Genomic DNA, 21,816 nt, shown 5'->3' on the forward strand with positions numbered 1-21,816 from the left:
ATTTATTTGCCTCTGTACTCCACAATTTGAGATTTGTAATAGAAAAAATGACATGTGGTTAAAGTGCACATTGTCAGATTTTAATAAAGGCCATTTTTATACATTTTGGTTTCACCATGTAGAAATTACTGTAGTGTTTATATATAGCCCCACCCCCCATTTTAGGGCACCACAATGTTTGGGGCACAGCAATATCATGTAAATGAAAGTAGTCATATTTGGTATTTTGTTGGATATACTTTGTATGCAATGATTGCTTGAAGTTTGCGATTCATGGACATTACCATTGCTGGGTGTCTTCTCTGGTGATGCTCTGCCAGGCCTGTATTGCAGCCATCTTTAGCTTATGCTTGTTTTGGGGGCTAGTCCCCTTCAGTTTTTTTTCAGCATATAAAAGGCATGCTCAATTGGGTTCAGATCAGGTGTTTGACTTGGCCACTCAAGAATCGATCATTTTTTAGCTTTGAAAAACGTTGTTGCTTTAGCAGTATCTTTGGGATCATTGCCTTGCTGCAGAATGAACCGCCAGCCAATGAGTTTTGAGGTATTTGTTTGACCTTAAGCAGATAGGACGTTTCTATACACTTCAGAATTCATTATGCTGCTACCATCAGCCATGATCATATTGAATGGCAGTGCAGGCTCGAAGGGCCGAATGGCCTACTCCTGCACCTATTTTCTATGTTTCTATGTTTAAACAACAATAAAAGTTACCAAAGGTGATGGAAAGACTGGAGGAAAGACTGGGTGCTGAGAGCTCTCTTATACCTGCATTGAGGAGGCAATTAAACACACCTGATCAATTACAAACTCCTGTGAAGCCATGTGTCCCAAACAATGGGGGGACTATGTATAAACACAGCTGTAGTTTCTACATGGTGAAACCAAAATGTAGAAAAATACCCTTTAATAAAATCTGACAATATGCACTTTAACCACATGTGATTTTTTCTATCAGAAATCTCAAATTGTGGAGTACAGAGACAAATAAATAAATGATGGGTCTTTGTCCCAAACATTATGGAGTGCAATGTATTTTCCTTTTACTTACACTTACTTGGATAACCTCTCATTCTTTGAGAATGCAAAACAATCCACTTAATCTCATCGTCAATCCCGCCATTCAAGGGATCAACCCGATTAATCTTTGCTTCAATCCTTCCATTGTACACATGTCCTCCCTTTAGTTGGGAGAGCAGACATGCACAATCTTTCAGATGTTTCTCACCTGGAGCAAAATATCTTTACTCTTCCACTTAAATCTTCTTGTAATTAAAGCCAAGATGATTTTTGTCTTCCCAGTGAGAGAAATCGCAGACTCCTTGAGTTATTTTAAAGAACACTTTTCAGCTTCTGCTATAAAAATAACATTTTATCTTTCTCGCCACAGTGAAGGAATTGGAGATCTTACCTCTTTCTCTCTCCCCCCAGGTTCCCTAGATTTCTATACAAATCAAACATTGATTCTGCATAATTGTAATTATTGCATGTGGTGTAACGTAAGGCAAAGGTTTACAATCATGCATAGTATGATGCACTCTTGCGCAGCATGATTTGACCGTCTAGCACAGTTTTTCACTGTATCTTGATACACATGGCAACAATAGGCCAATTCAGGAAAAAGTTCAAAGAGAATGAGAAAGGTGCCAGCACCACACATGGGTTCACTTAGAGGATTCCCCCCCCCTACTTTAGTAGGCCAACCAACATAAGGTAGCTGATGGGTATACACAATAAAATGCTTTGTGCATTGGCAGGCTGTATGGAATAAGAAAAATCATGGAAGCCCTCCCAACTTACAAGCTGTTGCCCAGCTTTCCCAATGTGGAACTAATGACCAGTCAATTCGGGCATCTGCGCTTCTACCACAGTGCTTCCAACAAATCGCAAAATTTGGGTTCCAACATGTATTTCAAGAAAGCCTACATCATTCCAGCCCCCACCTAAAAATCAAGTTCCCTGGCACAATGACTGTCATCCACTATCGCTCACATCAACAATAATAATAGACAGAAAATGCTGGAGTAACTCAGTGGGTTGGTCAGAATTTCTGGAGAAAATTATCAACCATAATGAAGGGCTCTGAAATATTGGTATGCCTCTCACCTTTGCCAGACAATTATCTCTCTTGCACTATATTCAGCCCTGGATCACACTGACGACAATTCAGCCTTCTACACACTATTTCTAAACAAGCTCATTGCTAAACTTTGACCTTGCACTTGGAGCCTGCATCAGCATCTGATTTCTGGACTTCCCGACCGACAGACTTCATCCAGTTAGAATTAGTTCATAACATTTCCTCTACCCGGACCCTCAACATTAGTGCTCCTCAATCCCTTGCTGCCCTCTCGGTACACCCATGAATGCGTGGCCAAGTACAATGCCAAGTCAATCTTTACATATGATGATACCGGTTGTCAGCCAGAAAACAACAATGAGACAGAGTACAGAAAACAGATTGAGAACCTAGTATCATAGTGCCAGGACAATAGCCTACCCCTGAATGTCAGCAAGACAAAAAGAGTTGCACGCAAGTTTTAAGAGGTTGGAATCAGATAGGGGTCTTTGAGGAAAATAAAGAAAGGAGGAATGAACTCAAGCGGGCGATTAGAAAGTCCAAAAGGGACCATGAAATGATTTTGATAAGTTGGATTAAGGGAAATTCCAAAGCTTTTTATAACTACATCAGAAATAAAAGGTTAACCAGGGAGAAAATAGGACCGCTCAAAGATAAAAGAGGAAATTTATGCTGGGGTCAAGTGATGTAGGTGAGGCTCTGAAACCCTCATTTTAATGGACCTGCATGTCTCCCTAACAAGTGAGGAAACCCATGGCATCATAGGGAGCACCTGAGGTCAGGATCGTACCCAGGCCTTTGGCATTCTATGGTAGCAATTCAATTGCAGCGCCACTTTGGTGAGGTCTCATTTAGGAGCTTTGCATGCAGTTCTGGTCGCCCCATTACAGGAAAGAAGTGGAGGCTTTGGAAAGGGTGCAGAGGAGGTTTACCAAAATCATGCCTGGATTAGGGGTATTAGCCACAGGGAACAATTGATAGATTTAAATTGTTTTCTCTGGAATGCTATAGGTTGAGGGGAGACCTGATAGAAGTATATACAATTATGAGAAGCATAGATAGGATAGACAGTCAGAACCTTGCCCCACCCCCCCGCTTCCCAGAATGGAAAAAAAAAATCAAACACTAGAGGGCATAGCTTTAAGGTGAGAGAGGCAAAGTTTAAAGATGCACCGGGCATGTTTTTTAAAATATACAGACGGTGGTGAGTGCCTGGACCGCACTGTTGCAGGTGGTGGTTGAGGCAGATACAATAGTGGCATTTTAGAGACCTTTGGATAGGCATATGGATAGATAATGAAGGGATATGGATTACGTGCAGGCAGAGATGGTCTTTGCATCATGTTCGGCACAGACATTGGACCTATTCATGCGCTGTACTGTTCAATGCTGCTGAAGGTTTTGAAATAACTAATGCGGTCCAATTAGAAGCAGCAAAATTCTGGCGCAGGAGGGTCAAAAACTGCTGGACAACACAAGAGAGTGGCTATGTTTGCTTCTTCACCATTTTAAACGGTCATGAATCATGAATTCTCAAGTGTTGGTGGGAACGCTCCACATTCTCCAGAATCTGTGGGCATCCTATCAGAGTCAATTGACTGTAATTCAGGCCTCAGCCCTGGAGACTTTGCTTTGTGACAGGATGCTGATTCTGGTCAACTTTATAGGCTGGTAGGTTTGGAAGATTTTGAAGTCAAATTAGTAATATCTTGCAAATTGTAGGTTGCTCACACTTCAGAAACACTGGGGAGGGCTGGGCTCACTGCTATCCAATGGAGCATGAGCTTCTTGTAAGTTTGAAGTCCTGATCTTTCCTTCAAACGGCCAAAGGATGCACTAATCACTGAAGATGATGGTGGCTGCAGCAACCTGTGGATGAACAGCTGTGAAATCTATTCTATTAACATCTGCAAGGAGACACTTGTCTTCTCCGTCAGACAATACCATAAATGGTTTAATGAGAATTACATCCAAAAACGAACTCACTAAAAACTGGATTTGAAACTCCACGTCACAAAGGGAAAAAAAGTTCTACAAGCACCTGAAGGTCAAAGTCCAACAAAAACCACATGAACTGTAGAAAAGTTGCTGTCTACCAACTGAGTCACAAATGAATTAGGATTGAATCCAGAGTACCAGACTAATCCCAGCCTAAATAATTCCCTGACTATAGTCGCATAGTAATTTAAAGAACAAGGCACCTGTTTCTCAATTCTCCCTTTTAAACTCCAGCCCAGAAGGAATCTGATGCAAGAAGACGAATGTACAAGATGACCTTGGCATGCTTTGCCAATGTTCTTCTCTGTGCTGACATTAAGGGCATGGATAGTGAAATACAAAACCTTGCTGCTTGTTCCTTACCACTATTTGGATAGAATTGTTCACTGAACCTCTTGAGCAAATACAGCCTCTTGTTCTTTCTCCCCTCCCCCTTGCAAATGTCCCTGCTCTGCATGTGTTCTGTTCCTTTTACCATACACATTGTATTACAAATGAGAACGCCGGCTGCTGCTGCACTCACTTCTGTGTCATTATTTTCTGCAGAGACTTGAAATCTTGACAATGTACTTCAAGATTCAAGATTTCTTTATTTGTCATCCAAAAAACAAGTTTTTTGGACGAAATTTAGTCACCCACAGTCCAATAATAAAAACAATAAAACAAGCAAATTACACAACCCCAACCAACACACAAAAAAAAAAGAAATATCCATCACAGTGAGTCCCCTCCAGTCCCCTCCTCACTGTGATGGAAGGCCAGAATGTCTTTTCCCTTCCCCTGCCGTCTTCTCCCGCGGCCAGGCCGGTGTCGTTCTTCAGCACTTGCCGTAGATGGCACAGTAATACAGCCTGTCGAGCTTCCACCTCACAACTCCAGTGGCACATGTTTAATCCTGACCTCCGTGCCAAGTGTGTAATTTGCACATTTTCCATGTGACTATCTTCTGGGGTTTCGTACATCCTAAGAATTTGTTGGTAGGTAAATTAGCTCACTACTGCATCTTGCCTCTAATGCCTAGGTTTATTCTAGTAACTGGATGAGGTTGACAGTAATATGGGGACAATAAAATGGAATTACTGTAAATAAATACTGAAGGTCAATAGGCAGAGGGGCATGTTACCACACTGGAGGATTGAAACGTAACTCACTGTCCACCTCAACAAGCACAAACATTTCCAAAAAGGAACTAACATCTTCAATCAAATATAAACATAATTACTTATGGAGTGAAAGGCTTTCCTGTTGCAAATCTGAAGCTTTAAGTCACTAAACTGCACTGTTGCCACAAATGGATGGTCCATGTCGATTGTTCTCCTGATCAGTCTATTCTGCATCCTTTTGACAAGCACAAGCTGAAAATTATTCCACCTCACTAATGTGGTATCTGTTGCAACCAACAATACAAATATGTAAGCACATGTCAAATCCATTAGTGAAGTAAAATCAACAATTTGGTTGGACAGTCATGTAGCATAGAAGAAAAATTCATACTCTAGTCTCTTCCAGACTATATGATGTGCTTGCAATGCAACACTTTTTTTTAAACAGTATATAGCAGAGCCAGAATTTGAAAGACCTCTATGTCAATGAAATGACGATGACAGTTGTTCAGAATTTAAAAAGTCAAATAGCGATACCTTGGGTCATGTTAACTTGCTCTGGAGTAATTAATAGACTAAAGTAACCTATGTCTATCCATCTGCCAATCAAGTCCCTCTCACCTGCATTCATCTATCATTTGCCAGCCTTTGTGCACCCTGCTACAATTAGTCTGAAGAAGGTTCCCAACCCAAAATGTCACCTATCCATGTCCTCCAAAGATATTGCTTGACCCGAGTTAATCCAATAATGTGTTTTTTTCTAAATCACCATCTGCAGTTTTTGTATCTCCATTCTTCAGTCGTGGTTTTGTCATCATCACAAATTATCCAAGAACTATGGAATTGCAGTTCATGAGGTACATCAGTCACTTGTATTTATTTAGCTCTCAACAAAATAAAACATTTAAGAATCATTACAGGAGCATTATCAACATTAAAAAACAAAAATATGATAACAATTTAAAACAGCATAAAGACAATAGGATGGCAGAGAAATCTGTCATCTTTTTTGGTAAGGTAAAACTGAGCATGTTCATAGGGATCAGATACTATAGACTAGACTTAGAAGATTTAAAGATGTAAATGGGATCTGAATGTACGAAGCCACGGAGCTTGAAATCAATTTAAAAAACAAGGCTTTACTTGAAGCCAGAGGTTTGGTGTCAACAGGTCTTAGTGCAGGCAACAGGTTTGGATTTTAAACTTACAAAAAGCACAGTGTGAGACCACAATCTTGAATATATTAGAATAGTTAAGTTTAGAGGTAAACAGTTTCAGCACCTGAACTGTGGGACTGAGTTATCATGGAAAAGCTCAAAAAAGGCTATCTTAGTTAAAGTGTAAATATGCAATCAGGAAGTCTTAACAGCGCTGTGTACAATGCCAAGGCAAGAATCTGGTTGTGTCTAAAAATTGGATGGCATTGTTGGCTAATTAAGAACATTTATGGAAGGGACAGCAAAATCTTTGGTCTAACTCCTACTTAAGGTTGATGGATACATCTACCCAGCTAATTTTGGAATTTTGAAAGACCATCTCAACTTTGTTGGTGGTGGAGGTGGCGAGAATGGAAGAATGCTTGATAATGAAATGCTTCCAATTAAAAATTCCAATTATTGAGCCAAAATCTCAGTATGGTAGAAGAGATAGAAATAAGAGATAATGTTTCAGATTTGAACATTCTTTTGTATATTCAAATAATAAATGCTTTATGCTGTATGGACCTCATGACTATTATTACCCTCCATAACTTTTAGCTGACCAGAATAAAGCTATTCAATTAGGATTTGTGATAATAGGCATAGGATTGTGTTTGGCTATGATGTCCTACATTGTCCCACATTAACAGATGAAACTCACCGTTTGGACTTTCAAATGAATAGCCTGTTGGTCCACTAAACCAGACCCCAGGCCCAAATCGAGGGTCCAGGTGGCGCAAGCAATGGCTGCTACGCCAACAGTCTGTCTGTCCTTTCCTTCTTTGTGTTTAAATAGTATGTATTAAATGTATGATTTTAGTGTTCTTTAGCTTGTTGTATGTGGGTGGTGGGGTTGGGGGAAACTTTTTCTAATCTCTTACCTCGACAGAGAAGTGATTTTTGTTCCGTATCTTAACTCCTTCCGCACTGCGTACTAACATCGAGGAGTTGGTGGCCTTTGCTGGAGACCGACTTTTGAGAGCTCCAACGCAGGTGCCTACGGGGCTTCAACATTGCGGAGCCCGCGATCCCTTTGCCGGGGATCGACCTCGGAGCTCCAACTGTGGGTTTTTGCGGACTTAACATCACGGAGCCCACGGTCTCTGGTCAGAGACCGACATCAGGAACTCCAAGCCGCGGGAGTTTCGACCGCCCCAATGCGGGAGTTTCGATCGCTGGCTGTGGGAGCTTTGATCACCCCAACGGATGGTTCAACTGTCCCGACCGTGGGAGAAATAAAGAGGAAGAAGGTTGGACTTTTTTGCCTTTCATCACAAAGAGGAATTTGGGGAATCCGCTGTGGTTGATGTTTATGTTAACTTTTATGTATTGGTGTGTCTTATTACTTTTTTCTTCGTATGGCTGTATGGTAATTTGCATATCACTGTACCTTAATTGGTACATGTGACAATGAAAGACCTTTGAAACCTTTGAAATCACGAGTGCAGGAAAGGAGAGAAAAATATCAAATGCACGAAGTCGAGTAACATGCAAAACCAAACATTGTCACTTTCCAAAAGAAACGTGTGGCTGAATAACAAATAACTTACTGAGGGAGATGAAATTCTGTGGGTATTTCAGGTTCAGCTATCATCTCCTAAACATCTTCTGTGACAAAATAAAATATATTTGTTCTCCCCCCTACACAACAGCAGGGCGTTCCGTTCCAACCTAGACACTCCTAGTCACAGAACGCAAAACCTGAAAGAAAGGAAAAAAATAAACTGAATCTTTTGATTTGCTCCTCATTAATTTCTTCACACATTTATAATTCACGGTTCATTTAACTTGACAGTTTTTAAAAAAAATCAAGTGAAAGCACATCGTTATATAGATCTGGGGGGCTCCAGGTTTTGATTGCCCATCAATGCTGTTGCAGCCATGATTGATGTTTTTCTCTCCTACTTGACAAATGGAAACAAGGTACGTGAAATCTGTCACGGTTTCATTGCTATTGATAGGAAGTGGAAAGAGTAATTGATGCAGCCTCAAGTTAGTGATTTTCCAATCTTGCAATTCAGGACAACAAAAAACAGTAGCTAAATAAGCATTAGTACGGAAATGTATATAGACCTTACGTATGATAACAGGTGAGTACAATGAAGATTATTGGTAGTGTTTGTGGTTATTGGGCATGCAACTTAAAACATCAATATAAATGCTCCTTCATAGGGAAAAAAGTTAAAAACAATCACGACTAATTGAATAATCCACATAATTGGCTGGTCACCAGTTAAATGCACAAATAAACTCTATCATTGTGGGCAGGCAATTAAAAAGCCAGGATTTTAATGCCAGACTGTATTTAAGGAGCCTCCTCAAAATTCAATGAAATTTGGAAAGTTACCAGAAAAAGGGAGTCATTGATTGGCAAAAGTAAAAGAATAAAAGAGCAAGTGAAGTAGTCTAGGTAAATGGACTGTTGAAGAAAAGGAGCAGTGAAAGACAAAAGCAAATCCAAGCTATATTTTAATTCACAAAGAAAATATTACGACTTTAAATGACTACGCTTCAGGTTTATGAATTTATAAAATACTGTCCATGAGATTAAGCTTCAAGTTCCTTTATTGTGTGGATTCCATGGAGGCTCTTTCACATAGATAAATTGCCACAATGTTGAAGTGGGACCGGAGAAAAAGATCCAACTGCACTGGGATGTCATGGCAAGCAAGGAGCACAAAGCTTATTTTGCAGTGAATGAGATTTCATTACCTGTGGACAACTAAAAGAAAAATCCTGTGTATAGTCCAGAATATTGGCATCGGTGGTGGTTCTTGGGTAGAGGTTTGTTCGAACAGAACAGATGCATATTCAAGAGGAAAAATCAAGTTTCCTCAAAAATCCTCAGTGAGATGGTGATACAACTGTTGTACGTTGGATATAAACCAACATTCAATTGAATCAGGAAGATGGAGATGGAAGGCTTGAAACTAGCAAAGTAGTTACTACATAAATTATTTACCTGCAGAGAACCTGATAAATGAGAGAAGGGGAACTGTGAGAATTAAACTGTTGTGGTGAAAAAAGCAAGAGATGCAAGACATGCAAATTAAATTCAGAACTTAAATACTGTACTACATTGAAATCGACATGGATAATTTGCTAGATCCATTAACCTACATATGCTGAAACCATCAGTTCATTTGAAAACAAAATCAATTTGGAAAAAAGCTATTTTTACGATGTATTATTCTTTTAATGAGACAGCAGCTGAACAGTTTAATCAAATTGGTCCTCCCCTCGCGCTCGAGCACGCTTAACTCTAATGACAGACATTTACTCCTTCTGGTTCTGCATTTCACTCCCCATGTTCCTTTCTTATCAGAACTCACCATTTGCACCCTTTTCACCACCTCCAGCCTTGGTTATTATCTCCATCCTTCTCTCCCCGAACTGAGGCATCTGCCAATCAACCCCTCCTAACGGGATCCACCTATTATTTGCTTGTTCTTGTCCCACCCCTTCTCCTCACCTCTTTCTACCAGCTATCTCCCCTATGCACAATCAGGATGCAGGATACGGACCAATTTCCATTTCCCTCTGTAGATGCTGCCTGATCCACTGAGTTCCTTCTATTACTTTAAGAAAATAGGAGGCTGAAATACAGGAGCAATAATACCTGCACTCAATTTAGGAGACCTAATAGGAATACAAATAGCTCAATGAAGTACACTTTTAAAATAAATGCTTCCAGACCAAATGTTATAATAAATCGAATTATGTTAGAATTTTTATTAATGTCAAATCCAAGTGAAGATAGCTCTTGGCTAAATTTGGCACAATAAAAAATAATTTCTCAAAATGTAGATTAGAAAAACCACTCATTAAAAAAAATGTAGGGGGAAACACATAAAATATAAGCTCAAGTACCAGCTCATATTGTACTAGTTGTATTGTACTATTGTATCATATTGTAATATTTCACACCCAAAAATTAACAGCCAACTAGTGCACGATCCTTCAAAACTCTCAAGGTAAAGAATTATTTCAGTTCCTTTCTACTTAAGCAATTCAATTACTGGTAGCTATAATGTAAATAACTAAATTTCATCATATAGTTACACAACTAACAAAACTGACATCAATGATACTGGCAAATATCTTTCAACAGTCCACAGTAAATTCAAAGCAAGAACGTAAAGAATTAACTCAGCTCATAAGGAAGGATATCATACTCGATATATCAGTTTCACCTTAACCTGCATTTATACACAATATAATTGGTTATAATTAAGACTGACTCTAGCTCAAGGGCATCAATAAAAATCAATGAATTACAAAAAAGTTATACCACAGGACTACATCTGCCCAATAAGTCTACGTGGCTTTTACAAAACACCAATGCAGATGTTCCTACACTCTTGCCTTCCCATAATAACAATGCAGACAAGGGCAAATGGTGAAGTGACAGAGAAAAAGTATATAAAAGGGTGGATACCAAGAGGCCAATGACAGAGTGGCAGTGCCGCCCGAGAGCAGTGAAGGCATGTTAATTAGATGATCTGTCTGGACGATATTCAAATAGGCCAAGAATGACAATGGAGAAAATAAAACTGTTAAAGTCAAGGAACATAACTGTTGCTAAAAATCTGAAATAGAAGAGAATGCTGGAAACACTCACCATGACAGGCAGCATATGTAGAGATGAGGCAAAAATGAGCAAAATGGGGAGATAGGATTCTGTTCTTTAACCTGGCAATAGGTTTCATTGAAGTACAGAAGCTAAATATATAGGTCAGAGTGGGAACAGCATGGGAATTAAAATAATGGACAACTGAAAGCTCGGAATCACCCGTGCAGAAGAATAGATGTGGTCGCCGAAGCTGCCACCCAATCTACTTTTAATGGAACATGAAGGATTTTCAAGGTCCAAATGCAATAGATGGAGGGATAAAGATAGTGAAAAATGCTGCTTCAGCTGTGAAAGGTGTTGTTGATAATGTGGTCAAATCAAAGGTTTTCCCATTCCCCTCATGCTAAGGAAGGGAATGGACATTAAGATGGATGCATGATCCAAGGGAATGCAAAGGGAACAACCTTTGGAGTATTGAAAAAGGTAGATAAGGAAAATGTCACTGATGAAATCGAACTGAAATTACATTGCAGGTGTCCTCCAGCAATGTAGGACATATCTGTTTGAAACCTTACACCACCATGATTATTGATTCAATAATAAATATTTGTTCCTCCTTTGTGTGTCGTCGTCGTCCCCCCAGGACAAATTCCAGCAATATAAGCCTCATTAGGATGAAAACCAAATCCACCACCACTCCCTCCCTCACCAGAAAACTGAGGCAACACAAATCCAATGTGCTGGAGGATACCTGCAAGGAATGTTTAGCAATTAGCATTAAGGCCTCCGGTGAACATCCCAGATTTCAAAAACTCGTACAAGTAGATAGAAAGGCTTAAAAAAAAGTTTTAAAATAAAAACAAACTTGATGCGGGATATTCTATCTTGTTCAGATACAAAATCTCAAGGCGCTCCATTTTTCACACAGCAATTAAAGGCTTACAGAAAGGCTTACAGTGCTTAAATAAGCACTGAAGGTGGCCAAATCCTTAAGTAAAGCAAATTCCTTGCAATCACCATGTTATATTATAGAGGGATAAGAATTCTTGAAAACGGTCTGCATCATGATTTTCCGTAAAGCAAAAACCTATTTCCCATTCAATCCCACATTGCCATTGAAGAGGCATCCACATCGCTATCCAGCTTTCTATCTGCATGGAGATATACACAATAAACAGATCAAGTATAGGCAACATAGTTTAATAATATAATTGACAATAAATAACACTAAATAATTTGGAAACTCTTGAAAAAGTTTAAAAAAACAAAACTGGTTTGTTCTTTCAGATTTTGTGTTCATTCAATTCCTCCCCCAGCCCCTAACAAATTATTTAAGAGTGAATTTTATTTCTCTCTCATATTTCTGGGTAGTGATTTGTGAATTCTTTCAGGTTGAATTTCCATAACCCAAATGGCCATCTGCCAGGGTGGGTTGCCTGTATTCGGCTCGTGGAAAAAGCTTGTTTCAAGTTTCCAGAATCTATAGATCCTTGCAGTTTCAAGATCACATCGTGAATGCCTTATCTCGTCTTTGTTTCAAACCTGAATTAGTCTCATTTTACGTAAATCAGGGAGCATCTGTTTAATCTACATTAATTGAGGCGAAAACTAAGAGGAAATTGCTTTGTTATTCCTGAAGGTTAGTACAGAACTCTCAATTATTTAAAGCAATGGAAATGTAGCCTGTGCCTTAAACAAAGAAACTAAACTTTGTTTGGGGAGAAAATTGAGGTTAAATTTAGCTCAAGGTCAAGATCACAATCAACTCTTTGGTTTTTTTTTTAGCCTGAATGTTGCTGAATGCAGAGATTCTCTTTACCGCCACCATTGCCAGTGGAATCATGGCCGAGTATAATTGTTGGTGTGATACATGTAGCACAGTTAAACCTTTTCTGGATGCGTAGGAAGTATTATAGTTGGAAGGAAACTATTTGACATTTTATAATCTATTCACAATCATATTTTATCACCAGCAATTCTGTATTCCAAATAAGAGAGATACAAGGAACTGCAGATGGTAGTTTATACCAAAAAAATACACAAAGTGCTGTATTAAACCTGTGGGTCAGGCAGCATATCTCTGGAAACATGGATACGGTAACATTTTGGGTCGGGACCCTTCCAAGTCTGAAGAAAGGTGCTGACCCGAAACATCACCCATTCATGTTCTCCAGAGATACTGCCTGGCCCACCGAGTTATTCCAGCACTTTGTGCCTGCCTTTTAAGTATAGTGTCCACATGTTATAAATGTACCTCAGATTAAAACTAAGAGGCATGAAATATCCAATTTGACATTTTTTGATTTTACCTCCATTGTGACACAAACGTATTACCTTCAATGAAAGAAAATACCAAATTATCTCACAATGCAGAGTAAAACTATAACTTGGACAACCCACTTTTGAGTCAACTGCATTCACATAGTATTGATTTTGTTCTTTGACAAAGAAAAAAACTCTTCATGGGTTTGAGTTGGACATGTACCACTTCTTCAAGCAATCTTTTCTACCATTGTACATTCTATAAACTACCCATGGAGTTGCTCAAAAGGAACCAAACCCTTTAAAGGTTCAATTAGTAATTCCAAAGTGAATCAGCCATGCAGCAAATCTCATGGAAATCCAAGACTGATGCAAACCTGCTTTAAATCGGGGACTAATCAAATGAGGTATTTTATTTACCCACAGAATGTGTTTCTTTATTAACATCCTTTAATTCTGAGGCTATGACCTCTAGTCCTAGACTCTCCCACTAGTGGAAACATCCTCTCCCCATCCACTCTATCCAAGCCTTTCACTATTCTGTACATTTCAATGAGGTCTCCCCTCATTCTTCTAAACTCCAGCGAATATAGGCCCAGAAACAGGCCCTTCCGCCCACCGTGTCTGCATCGACCCCCGCACATTAGCACTACCCTACACACTAGGAATCATTTTACATTTACACCACGCCAATTAAACTATACAAACCTGCACGTTTTTGGAGTGCGGAAGGAAACCGATGATCTCGGAGAAAACCCACGCAGGTCACGGGGAGAACGTACAAACTCCATACAAACAAGCTCCCGTAGTCAGGATCAAAACTGGGCCTCTGGTGTTGCAAGGCACTACCTCTACGCCACCATGCCACCTCTAGAATTCTAAGGTCTAGAATTCTTTGCAGCTCTCACAACCTGCTGCAAACAGAACCACACACCATCTCTGGATTCCACACAAAATTCCACAGTATTGCTAAAGAACCACCTCTCTAATTCTACATCAGTGACATCCGAAGGAAGAATTTAGTTGCCATGCACTTGGAGATCCAACAAATTAAAAATCTGCTTTTGAATTATTCCTCTTCAGCCCAATCATTTGTAATGCTTTTATTTTTTAAATGTTTTATTTCTAAGTTGGAGTTTCTTTTGCACTTATTTACATTTGCATCCCTTTGACAGGCATGGGAGTGTTGCTGATGATCAAAGCTCTGTAATGTAAGCAACTGCTTTTACAGGGTTGAAACAAAGCAAAGCTCCGACTCTGCAATCTATCAAGAGCTGTGATCAGTACTCTTGGGAGCAGAACCTTACGATAAATCAACAGCAGGCCCCCAATCCTGCTCATTGTTTGCTCCTTTACACCCACCTTATGTATTAAGGGCCACCAAGATTGGCCCTCTGCATCAACAGAGGTAAGTGCATGCACATAGGCATCATGGGTGGTGAGTCAGGCCATGGAAGATAAAGCTCCTGGAATATGAGAGTTATAGTGAAAGTGAGACTGTTTTTAAGCAACAGTCAAGACAATAAATGATGGTGAATTATTTATTTTGGCTTGGTATCTGGAAAATCTTGATTTTTTCCACCAGTGCACATTTAAAACAATTTGCACATGGATCAAAAAGCAAAAAAAATCATAGAGAATACACGTATGGTTTGAAAAGGGGCCATATTTTTAAGATATTTTCAAATGGGTCAACTACACTTTGATAACACAAAGTGACTATAAGACAAGTAGTGAATTAGGGATACTATTGGTACAAAACATGTCGAATTGATGATAATGCAATTTCGATCAGAATCTAGAGAACCTGTTATTTTAGAAATTGAAGATAGAATGCAGTCTTGGATTTGAACAGGAAAACTGTTTCAGTCGTAATCACACTGATCTCTAAAGAACACAGTCAGTTCTTTTGCCACAGGTGGCCGTTGGAATTGACAATGATTGCTTCTATCGACACATGTACAGTGATATTCTATTAAAAAATGTAACATAAAGCTTTTAATTTGTAATAACTAAAATAAACTTATTGGTATTGAAAAGACTTTTTGTTTAGAAAATCATGCAGGGAAAAATAACGTAGAAACAACGAATTCCAGATGCTGGTTTACAAAATAGGACAAAATGCTGGAATAAGATAAAATGTGGGAATATTTTCTCCAGAGATGCTTCCTGACCCCGCTTGAAATTAAAAAGCCAAAATAACAATAGCGAAATACAGTGAAATCAGTGATTTAAAAATAATAATAATCAGCGGGTAAAATTGCACTTCTGAAGACGCTTTTCAGGATGATAACTTTTGAAATGGCACAAAGAAATCTAGAAATGATCAGAAATTCATTGGTTTATTCGAAATCTCACCTACAGAACTCAATTATTTTAATTTAAATTACCAAGAAAAATCAAACACAGCCAATTAATACAAACACCGATGAACACTGAAATAATTGCTTCTTCATACAAGTATTCATGCATATACTCAAATATCCAACTTATCTAGCTAGCCCTTATAGCAACTAGTTTCAAATTATGCTTCCACAAGTGACAAGCTGTGCCTTGATCACCCAATATGCCACTAATTTTCATGATTAAGAACAAGCAACGGTAACAGTATGTCTGCGGCATAGTGATTTGTTGAATGAACATTGTCATAATCATTATGGTAATAAAATCTCTATGTATTACTATACAATACTATACAAGAATTTAAGACTTGATCCTTGGCTTGGTCACATAGGCCCAAAAATCATAAATATATTTGCAAGTGAACAATTAATAAGTTATCCATTTTCACAATTTCTAATCATTATTTTGATATGTTTTGCAAGAGAAGTAAACAGAATTAAAATACAAAACTGTTAACTGAACTGTTACTAAGTTCCAAATTCACAGTAGTTTTCATGACAACAGTAGAACAAGAGCAGACCAATCATCCCCTTCAACCTGCTCTACCATTCAATACAACCATGACTTCAAAGCTTCAATTATCTACGGTCATAACGGATAGGAGCAGAATAAGGCCATTCAGCCCATCACGGCTGTCCGCCATTCAATCATAGCTGATCTATCTCTCTCTCCTAACCCCATTCTCCAGCCTTCTCCCCATAACCCCTGATCCCTGTACTAATCAAGAATCTACCAATATCTGCCTTAAAAATATCCATTGATGGCCTCCACAGCCATATGTGGCAAAGAATTCCACAGATTCACCGCCCTCTGACTAAAGAAATTTCTCCTCATCTCCTTCCTTTAATTCTGAGGCTATGACCTCTAGTCCTAGACTCTTCCACTAGTGGAAACAACCTCTCCACATCCACTCTATCCAAGCCTTTCACTATTCGGTAAGTTTCAATTTGTCCCCCCACCCCCCCATCCTTCTAAACTCCAGCGAGTACAGGCCCAGTGCCGTCAAACGCTCATCATGTTAACCCACTCATTCCTGGGATAATTCTTGCAAATCTCCTCTGGACCCTCTCCAGAGCCAGCACATCCTTCCTCAGATATTGTGCCCACAATTGCTCACGATACTCCAAATGCAGCCAGACCAGCACCTTATATAGAGCCTCAACATTACATTCCTGTTGTTGTATTCTAGCCCTCTTGAAATAAATTCTAGCAGTCTGTGTTCTCGTTGATCAATCCTTTAATAAAGCAAAATAAATACTCCCTATCTATTTCAGAGTCTGTCATAATTCTAAAACCACTAAATCTCCACAACTCTCTTCTGCCCTCAGTATCATAATAACTGCTTCTCTCAGCCTTTCACAGTGATGACCTTGCACAATCCTGATACCAGTCTCTGCACTATCTCCAAGGTCTTAAATGACATTGCCAGAACTGGACACTGTATTCCTAGTGAGATCTGTGACAATTAACATAACATTCCATCTTTTCAGTGTGTTTAAAACCCTGGAATCCCAAGTAATTAAAAAAAAAATCTTAATAAGAGTCTGCAACCCAAGGAACTCTCATATTTTATGTTCCTGCATTTCTTTAAAACAAGTATAATTTACTTTATATCTTAGTCAAAAAACATAAACATGTTTATTTTCTAAGACTGCTACTGTAACCCATTGGGCCAACTTTCCAAATTTTAAGCATCCCCCAACTGAAACTTTGTCTCTTTTCAAGTGCAAGGTATTCCTTCAAATATTTCTGAAGACAAAAATTATTACTATAATCAGTTTTAAGAAATCCTGCATAATTTACCAAAGCAAATGTAAGAATTGTTGAAGTTGGTATAAAAGGCAGTGAAATCAACAACCCACAAACCAATCCCTACTTTATTGCTTCTAATGACAAAGACCTGCTAATTATATTTTTATACAGGCAGTTCCACATCAATGTATTTGTTTTCCTGTCCGTGGCTCTCACTTGCAAGATAAATAATACAACAGCACTGATAAGAAACAGTTGCAACATAAATTTGCTGATAAATTTGATGTAATCTTTCTGCATGGAAGATTCATGGGTTGTCATCTCAGATGTCAAAGCACCACTATATTGACTGTGAAAAGTGGAGGCACCACGACAATCTAAAAGCAAGTTCCAGATCACCACATTTTTGCTTCATGTATCCTCGCTGGAAGCGTCTATTATTTCTGCTTACCCAAGTTAGTCACAGCAGCGCTGATGGACAGGAATAGAGAGAGCATTTGTTGGGAAGGAAGAATTGATAACCATCCCAAGACATCTAGTTTATTATACCAATTTCCTGCCAAACCTAAATGACACCCTTTCCACATTTTAGCTTGTCATAAATTTCCATCAAAAGAATAATAGAAGCTTAATTTTCTTAAAAATCACTTGCAAGAGTGCTTGTCCTTTTATCGTTAATGGAAATATCCTCTATTTGATTTGCTGACACCTGTTTTCTAAAGATACACAAAATTGAGTGCGGATGCCATTCCTGATCAGAAGGAAAATTAGCAAAGCCAACTCGGTAAGAAACTGCATGAAGACTGGATCAACAGCACAATAGATGCAAGTTGAAGTAGATGACAATAACAGTGGGAGTAACTAAAATGCAAGGAATCACGGTGAAGAGTTAAAGGCTGAAGACAGTTATGCGTAAAGGAAACCATTTGCATAGTTTCAGTCTTTGAACCAAGTTCAATTCCTTGAACAATATGAAGAGAAAAGGAAAAGTTTGACTTTGCAGTCAACAAAGTAATGAACAAATTAACTCTTTATTGTTACAATGAACCACCGTTTTAATGGACCCCTTTATAACAATTTTAGGTTGTATCGGATGGACTCCCAACTTGCACCGCCTTCCTGGCTGTTAGAACAGAGGCTTCAAAGGCCCCCGCCCGACTTGCAAGGTGCACCAGCGAGCTTTTTTCACCCATTGCACGGTCCAGTTGAAGCACTGGTTGTTGCAGCTCACATTGTAGCCCAAGGGGAAAGTGCTTTCTTCAGGCCACCACCACAGACAGGACGTGTCACAGACAGCTCAGTCACCATGAGGCTCCTTACCCCTCACTTGCTGACATTTCTTAATTGAATTGAATAAATTTAATTAGCCAAGTATGTATGCATACAAGGAATTTGCCTTGATGCTTTGCTCGCAAGTAACATATAGAGTAAACAATTAAGAATAAAACATTATAATTTAAACATGTGAAGAATGAAATAAAATACCAGAGAAAAAGGAGGTTACAGACTTGGCTGTTGAGTATAGCTACTGCTTGTGGAAAAAGGCTGTTTTTATGTCTGGCTGTGGCAGGTTTGACAGTCCGGAGTCACCTTCCAGAGGGAAGTGCTTCAAAGAGTTTGTGGCCAGGGTGAGAGGGGTCAGAGATGATCTTACCCGCTCACTTCCTGGCCCTTGCAGTGTCTCGTTCGTCGATGGGGGGGGAAAAGGTTGCAGCCAACAACCTTCTCGGCTGATCGAACGATGCGCTGCAGCCTCCAGATGTCATGCTTGGTGGCTGAGCCAAACCAGACCATGATGGATAAGGTGAGGACAGACTCTACGATGGCAGTATTAAACTATGGTATGTTGATGGTGAGTGGGAGCTCTCCTAAAGTCTACAATCAATTCCACTGTCTTAAGAGTATTGAGCTCCAGATTGTTGTTATGGCACCAGGACGCCAGCTGTGTCACTTCCTATCTGCAGGCAGATTCCTCCCCATCCTGGATCAGTCCAATCAGGGTTGTGTCATCCACAAACCTGAGAAGTTTGACAGAGGAATCTATGGAGGTGCAGTCGTTGGTGTAGAGAGAGTAAAGGAGAGGGGAGCGTACGCAGCCTTGCGGTGCTCCCATGCCGAGAGTCAGCGGGTCCGAAATGTGTTTCCCAGCCTCACATGCTGCTTCCTGTCTGTCAGGCAGTTGATGATCCACTGACAGAGTGGTTCAGGCAGTCACCTTCGCTTTGTCCGCTCGATCTCTGACACCAGCACAACCTCAATTATTTGGTCCACAAATTTAATTCCCTCATTGCTGACTACTAATTGGGAATCCGTCCTCCCAGTTACATATTGTAGCTGATCAGTAGGAAATATTTTCTTAGATTAAGCTTCCCTTCAGCGAGTAAAGGAAGGAGATAAACATTATTGGAATCCAAGTGGACCAACTTCCAACAAATTACATTTATGATCCACTCTAATAATGTGGTGATTTATATATGATCTAGGGATTATAAATGGAACAAATAGGTCAGAGTTGTCATTACACAATGCTTAATTCCATTGATAGCTCCTTAGAAAACAAACTATTCCATACCTGCATGCATCCAGACCTAGAGGTCACTCAGGCATAGTCAATTAACTGGCATCATGCCACGGCTATACAGTAATGAAAAATTCAAGGAGGAGGGACAAACTATTTACCCATGACAATCAAGAGCATTATGATCAGCGAGTCCTTACCATAAAGATCCAGGGAGTCACCAATGACAAGCAAGTTGACTCAGCCAGCTACATAAATATTATCGTAACAAGATAATATTTAGCTGGATGAGTCAACTTTTCGTGCTTTACCTCATGACACTCCAGAACTTTTCCATTGTCCAAGAACATTCACTTTAACAAAACCATAGTTGAGCATGGAGAAAAATCATTGATATGGAGAAAAATCCTTGACTTGAAACCCATTCACACCTCTGAACATTCTTTTGCACTACCAACATATGGTTGCAGCAACAAAATCTACTGTTGTTGCTCACCAAGGATGCTCAAACAGCAAACCTGCAAGTCATGGGCAGCAGATGCCACCTCAGGCTCCACTTCCAAGTTGCATACTATCCTACCCAACAACAGACAGAAAACACCGGTAATTTGTCAACTATTAGCCAAAAAAAATACATGCACATCGCATCAATAATAAAAATTAAACACTTAGGTACAGCATTGATATATGCTGCACAGTTGAAACCCAAGAGCAAGGGAAATATGCCACAGAATCGTCAATTCTAATCAGAGATTTTGGCTTTCATGTAAAAAGGCATTTATTGCAATTAGGTCAAGAATCCAGGAGACAATATATTTTGCTATACAAAGAAACCAAGACTAGTCATTTCAAAGCAGAGCAAACTAGAATGTTCTTAAGAGTTGCAATCAATTAACAGAAAAAGAACATAAGATACGCCATTAAGGATTTTGAAATTAAATATTTAATCAACAGTGAAGGAAAAAAAACAGTAAATGATTCATTTGTTTTCAAATGTACCATTATATTTCATGTTATCAATTGACAATGCTATAGGCATCCAAAACACAAAAAGGACACAAAGTGCTGGAGTAACTCAGCTGATCTGGCAGCCACGCTGGAGAACATGGAAAGACGATGCTTCGGGTTGAGACCCTACTTCTGACTAGCTGAGTTACACCAACACTTTGCAACCTTCTGTAACCAGCATCTGCAGTTCTTTATTTCTACACACAAAACAAATTAGGGTTTTATACATCTGTGAAGTCAAAACAGAATCAAAGGTATTGGGGTATTGATTGGGGACGATCAGCCATGATCACAATGAATGGCGGTGCTGGGTCGAAGGGCCGAATGGCTTCAATAAACAATAGACAATAGGTGCAGGAGTAGGCCATTCGGCCCTTCGAGCCAGCACCACCATTCAATGTGATCATGGCTGATCATTCTCAATCAGTACCCCGTTCCTGCCTTCTCCCCATACCCCCTTAAGAGCTCTATCTAGAGCTCTCCTCCTGCACCTATTTTCTATGTTTCTATGTAATTATTTCAAGGTAGATTGGCAAGCATCTTGTAAGCTTCATATGGCTTTTAATACAGCAGGACTTATTGTAATAAAGTGAAACAGTGCAAACAATTATTTTCTACTCAAGATGTGAGGAGCTGTCGTTGATTTTCAGCATGCATGCCCTCAATGATTCACGATAATGAGGAACAGAAAATAGTACTACAGTGTCAAGTGTCCTGAGCCACAAGCTCAAGGCACAGATAATTCACCTGCAGTGGAAACTCCACCAAATGTGGCAAACTGAAAGGAAAATTTGGGCAACAGCTGTCACAGCAATAAAACTTGTTGCATTTGCTGAATATGAGTGTAAGCAAACTATAACGGAGATGATTTTGATTGCAAGAGTAAAGATGACAATGCAATGGTACAAGACCTTGATGCG

At 39.4% G+C, this 21,816-nt stretch overlaps 1 protein-coding gene across 4 annotated transcripts in view; it reads right to left on the bottom strand.

Annotated features, from left to right (window-relative positions):
- Positions 1 to 21,816, bottom strand: part of stag2b (STAG2 cohesin complex component b) — a 116,021-nt gene that overhangs the window by 66,330 nt on the left and 27,875 nt on the right. For 3 of the 4 annotated variants that reach the window (XM_078412554.1, XM_078412556.1, XM_078412555.1), the window contains exon 2: positions 7,931 to 8,081. In XM_078412554.1, the coding sequence (XP_078268680.1) occupies positions 7,931 to 7,974 (44 nt within the window). In that variant the 5' untranslated portion in view covers positions 7,975 to 8,081. Of the gene's footprint in view, positions 1 to 7,930; positions 8,082 to 21,816 lie in introns of those variants that run through there. The other variant, XM_078412557.1, reaches the window with a different exon arrangement.

Source organism: Rhinoraja longicauda, chromosome 15 (assembly GCF_053455715.1).
Source record: "Rhinoraja longicauda isolate Sanriku21f chromosome 15, sRhiLon1.1, whole genome shotgun sequence".
NCBI classification, from domain to species: domain Eukaryota; kingdom Metazoa; phylum Chordata; class Chondrichthyes; order Rajiformes; family Arhynchobatidae; genus Rhinoraja; species Rhinoraja longicauda.